This window comes from Octopus bimaculoides, chromosome 17, assembly GCF_001194135.2.
Source record: "Octopus bimaculoides isolate UCB-OBI-ISO-001 chromosome 17, ASM119413v2, whole genome shotgun sequence".
Taxonomy (NCBI): domain Eukaryota; kingdom Metazoa; phylum Mollusca; class Cephalopoda; order Octopoda; family Octopodidae; genus Octopus; species Octopus bimaculoides.
Window position 1 is genome coordinate 30,899,531 of NC_068997.1, and position 5,520 is coordinate 30,905,050.

General features: G+C 40.0%; 1 protein-coding gene across 2 annotated transcripts in view; it reads right to left on the reverse strand.

The window, feature by feature from the left end:
• LOC106871768 (uncharacterized) overlaps positions 1 to 5,520 on the reverse strand; it is a 629,775-nt gene that overhangs the window by 101,098 nt on the left and 523,157 nt on the right. For both annotated transcript variants that reach the window (XM_052974057.1, XM_052974056.1), the window contains exon 39: positions 3,706 to 3,743. In XM_052974057.1, the coding sequence (XP_052830017.1) occupies positions 3,706 to 3,743 (38 nt within the window). The remainder of the gene's footprint in view (positions 1 to 3,705; positions 3,744 to 5,520) is intronic.

A 5,520-nucleotide genomic window follows, 5' to 3' on the forward strand; every position in this document is an offset into this window, starting at 1 on the left:
GTGAAAGGATGAGAATGATGGATAGAAGGATGGATGGATAGATAGATAGGCAGACAGACAGATAGATAAATACACAGATAGTTAGATAGATAGATCAGTACCCCCGGACTGGCTCATGTGCGGGCGACACATAAAATCTTTCGAGCGGGATCGTTGCCAGTGCCCCTGGACTGGCTCTTGTGCGGGTGGCACATAAAAGACACCATTTCGAGCGTGGCCGTTTTCGTGCGGGTGACACGTAAAAGCACCCACTACACTCTCTGAGTGGTTGGCGTTAGGAAGGGCATCCAGCTGTAGAAACTCTGCCAAATTAGATTGGAGCCTGGTGTTGCCATCCGGTTTCACCAGTCCTCAGTCAAATCGTCCAACCCATGCTAGCATGGAAGGCGGACGTTAAACGATGATGATGATGATGATGGGATTAAAAATTATTTCTGTTTTTCTCCAACTCCTTCCCTCATTTTCCATCCACCACAAGTACATACACACATATTCACACTACATGACTCTTAAACTTACCCTCTCACACATACATACTGTATAGTGACACACACCTGTCAACACACCTGCTGCTATTTCCTCTTTCCTTGTTTTTTACCTGAGTTCCACATTGACATCAACAACCCATCTCCACTCAACTAGAAATCACATACCTATTATTCATGGTAATGAATACTTCCTGTATTCATTTCCAGGATGACCATCTGAAATAAGATATGGACAATCCTCTTCTCCTTCCCTTAATTATCTCTCTTCTCAGTCTTAAAAGAAAATGTCTTTTGCTTCTATCCTTGTTGTCTTTTCCATTTTCACTTGGCTTAATACACAGACTTTGCTTTATATTTCTCATATTTCTTTGAATTATTTTTGCTGAGATGGACAAACACTAGGATAGATTTCATGATTTAATTCCTGCTTACCCTCAACATCTTGGGGAGGAAAGGAAACTGGAATCTAAAGAATTAAGGAGCAATAAAACTAGACATTTTGATCTTCATCCCAAACTTCAAAAAAACATGGGTTTGATGAAAACATTTGAGACTTACTCATATTTAATATTATATAAAGGAATACAATGAAAGGAATATGAAAGTAAATGTTTGATGTTGTGGCTATCATTCATCATCCATGATGAAGTCATTTTAGTTTCAACACACAAATTTAAATCAAATCTCTTGCCAGGTAAGTAGAATTCTAAAATCAGTGAACCCCTCTCTCTCTCTCCCTCTCTGTCTGTCTCTCTCTCCCTCTCTTTCTCTCTATTTGTCTCTCTCTTTCTGTCTGTCTGTTTCTCTATCTCTCTCTGTATGCATGAATATAATTAGGAGCATCATCATCATCATCATCGTTTAACATCTGCCTTCCATCCTAGCATGGGTTGGACGATTTGACTGAGGACTGGTGAACCAGATGGTTACACGAGGCTCCAATCTGATCTGGCAGAGTTTCTACAGCTGGATGACTTTTCTAATGCCAACTACTCCGAGAGTGTAGTGGGTGCTTTTACGTGCCACTGGCACGAAGGCTAGTGAGGTGGTACTGACAACGGCTATGCTCAAAATGGTGTATTTTACGTGCCACTTGCACAGGAGCCAGTCTAGCGGCACTGGCAACAACTTCGCTCGAATGTATTTTCACGTGCCACCGGCATAAGTGCCAGTAAGGCGACACTGATAACAATCACGCTCAAATGGTGCTATTTACGTGCCGCCAGCACGGAAGCCAGACAGCTGCTCTGGCAATGATCACGCTCAGACGGTTAGCGCTCCACTGGCAGGGGTGCCAGTCATTGAATTTGGTTCAATTACGATTTCGATTTCATTTGCCGCAACAGATCTTCGTAAGCAGAGTTTAGTGTCCAATGAAGGAGAGGTTGGCATGGGTGCCAGTCGTCGAATTTGGTTCGATTTCGATTTCACTTGCCTCAACAGCTCTTCGCAAGCGGAGTTTAGTGTCCAATGAAGGTAAGGTATGCATAAGTGGGCTGGCTACACCCCTGGCAGAGGCCTCGGATTATGGTCTCACTTGGCTTGCCGGGTCTTCTCATGCACAGCATATTTCCAAAGGTCTCGGTCACAAGTCATTGCCTCGGTGAGGCATTATGTTCAAAGGTCGTGCTTCACCACCTTATCCCAGGTCTTCCTGGGTCTATCTCTTCCACAGGTTCCCTCAACCACTAGGGTGTGGCACTTTTTCACACAGCTATCCTCATCCATTCTTGCCACATGACCATACCAGCGCAATCGTCTCTCTTGCACACCACAACTGATGCTCCTTAGGTTCAACTTTTCTCTCAAGGTACTTACACTCTGTCGAGTATGAACACTGACATTACACATGCATCAGAGCATACTGGCTTCATTCCTTGCGAGCTTACTCATGTCCTCAGCGTTCACGGCCCATGTTTCACTTCTATGTAGTATGGCTGTTTGTACACATGCGTTATCCAGTCTGCCTTTTACTCTGAGCGAGAGGCCCTTTGTCATCAACTGAGGTAAGAGCTATCTGAACTTTGAACTGGCTATTCTTGTTCTAGCAGCTACACTTTCAGTGCACCCCGCCCCCAGTAACTTGGTCACCTAGATAATGGAAGCTTTCAACTACGTTTAGTTTTTCTCCCTGGAATGTGGCAGAAGTTGTTTTCAGCACATTTTCAGTGTTTATTGCTCCTGAGCATCTGCCACATGCAAAAACTGGCTTCCTAGTTAGCCTTCCTTTGATATTGCTGCCCCTCTTATGTATCCATAGCTTCATCAGCAGATAATATGGATTTCCCTTACGAGTTAATTTTGCAACACCCTGCTTCTTATACGATAGAGAAAGAAATCAAATGATAGTGAAAGAAATTCATATCACACAATCTAACTTCTTTCATCAATAAATGTGTGCCTGATTGTTAAAATGATTAATGCTATAGCTGTTTTAAGAGAGATTAGTGTACAAAAATAGTGGAATGCTATATTAACTGCCTAACAAATTTTGCTTTCTTGAACCTTCCATTGATTCCTTTCTACCAGTAATCTAATAGAAATAAGATTTGCAAGTGTACCCATTTAGTATGTAATGTTACACAGACGTGCCATATTGAGTGACAGACACACCATATCGATCTCGTTGGCAGCCATTAGCTACTTGAGACCGGAGCAAGATCTCACAAACTTCCAGTGGGCATGCACACAATGGGACGGTAAGCCTTTCCGGAAGGACACCTATATAAGACAGCTCTTGAGCGTGTTCACTCTCTGTTTCCGCATGTCTCTCATGCTAGAAGCAGCTCATCTCACTAGCAGCAACTCGCTACCTCACTCATACAACACGGCGAACGATACACTATGCTAGAGATGGTTAACGAGAGCCAAACTTCAAGCCTGTAAATAAATGTTATTCAGATTTGTTGTCTCACTTTGTCTTCGACTTGATACTTCATTTGACTGGATTTAAATTTATAATGGGAGACACAAGATATCCTACCAGTATCTTGGCCAACAATGGCCTCTCAAGCATATGAAAAGAGACTAATATGAAAATCAACAATTAAGCTTAAGAGATATCTCCCTTATTGACATCCTTAGAAGAAGTTGTCTACTAATTACTGGGATAATTTCAGCTGATCAATGTTTTCCAACTCACTATATACCATAACTGAAACCCTTCCATACATGTATTTATATATTATCAGATTTACAGATATAATTCTTGAATTACCTCAATTTTATGTTTTCCTGCATCCATTTCTTTATATCCTGAAAATAAAAAAAATGTAATTTGAATGTTTGAAGGAATGATGGTGTTCTGTTTGACATTAATTTTATTACACGAAGTCTCAAATTTTATAACAAATTATACCTTGAAGACATAAGTGATTACTAGTTGTATAGGACATAAATGAAGACATGATTATCTGGTGGTGATAATCCAATCCATATTAACGCAGACACATGATTTCTTTTAATGTTATTTATAGTTTTTAGTAAGGTACACTGGAATATAAATAGATGGAATATGACATGGAATATGAAGGAATGAAATCATCTGGGTTGAAATAGAATTTCAACCAATTTAAATATGATGTAAACAGAATTTCAACCAATTTAAATAACTGTTTAAAACTTGTAAGCTATGTCGAATTGTGAAATGTATACAATATCCCTCATATACTTTTAAAAAATGGCTAAAAAGAATGGAAAATGAGTATAGACAAAGAACAGTTGAATGATCCTGTTATTAAATATTTTGTAGCCCCCATGAAAATAAGTTGCAACTCCAGTCTTGTTAGACCTTTTAAAACCAATATTCTAAACTTTCTTTTTATCAAATTGCTAAAGAATGACCTCAGGACGTTGAAACTTTCAGACGAGATAAAGGACCTAGATACCTGGCGCCTTACTGTACTCAGGAAGACCCCCACACCTCAGCAGAAGCGATGAAGCCGCTTCCCCCGAAAGAGACGACTGTTCGGCAAAAGTCCTGTGCTGGTGGCAGGAAAACGTGCTCATGCAGTTCAACGTAAAAGCACCCATCACACTTTGTAAAGTGGTTGGTGTTAGGAAGAACATCCAGCTGTAGAAACCATGTCAAATCAGACTAGAGTCTCGTGCAGCTCCCCAGCTTGCCAGCACTGATAAAACCGTTCAACTCACGCCATCATGGACAACGGACGTTAAATGATGATGGTGATAATGATATATATATATATACATATGTGTGTGTGTGTGTGTGTGCATAAAGCTTTTTTGCGAACATAATGTTTACAATCCTGATTAGGACGAATGTTACTGTTATTTAGCCACAGGAAACATGGTCTCCAGCTGGCTAACGACGCACCATTCTCTTTCAAACAAGGGAGCTTAGTGTCCCCACTCAGCACAAAGCAATATCTGTGTATCAATGTTTTCAGGCTTATTTCCCCTCATCAACATAGAATAACTGTTCGGCTAGAGGTGGCGACACTAGACACTTGTTCGATAGATATACTTTTCAAAGTGACATAAAATAACTGATGTAATAAATAGAGAAACTTATTATTCTCTGAATGGGAAACATTCTAGACTACTGTTATTGAATGTTCAGGGATTTAAAAATAATAATAATAATGATGATGATGATGATGATGGTGATGATGATGATGATGATGATGATGATGATGATATATCATGTAACCCCATTTCAAAATGTCATCCGATAATCACTCCGGAAAGGAATATTCGGATAGAATGGGGTCTGCCAAAACTAGGCCGTAACAGCTGTAAGATTAAACTTCTGTTCATCCTCTAATTCCTTATGTACTTTGTACTTCTATATGTAAACCATGTTGGCAAAATAACATAGTCTGCCATGGACACCTGTGCTTTGGTTCTTTCTTTCTTTTTCTTTTCTTCCTCCCTTTGTCACTTTTGCTATGAATTAAATTAATGAATTCAACGGGATACACCGTCTGCAAGTAGTTGGGTTCAGCATATTATCCTCCATTTTCTAATTGTTACACAAATTTTGGGTAAAACCTCCACTTTTACTTGCTCC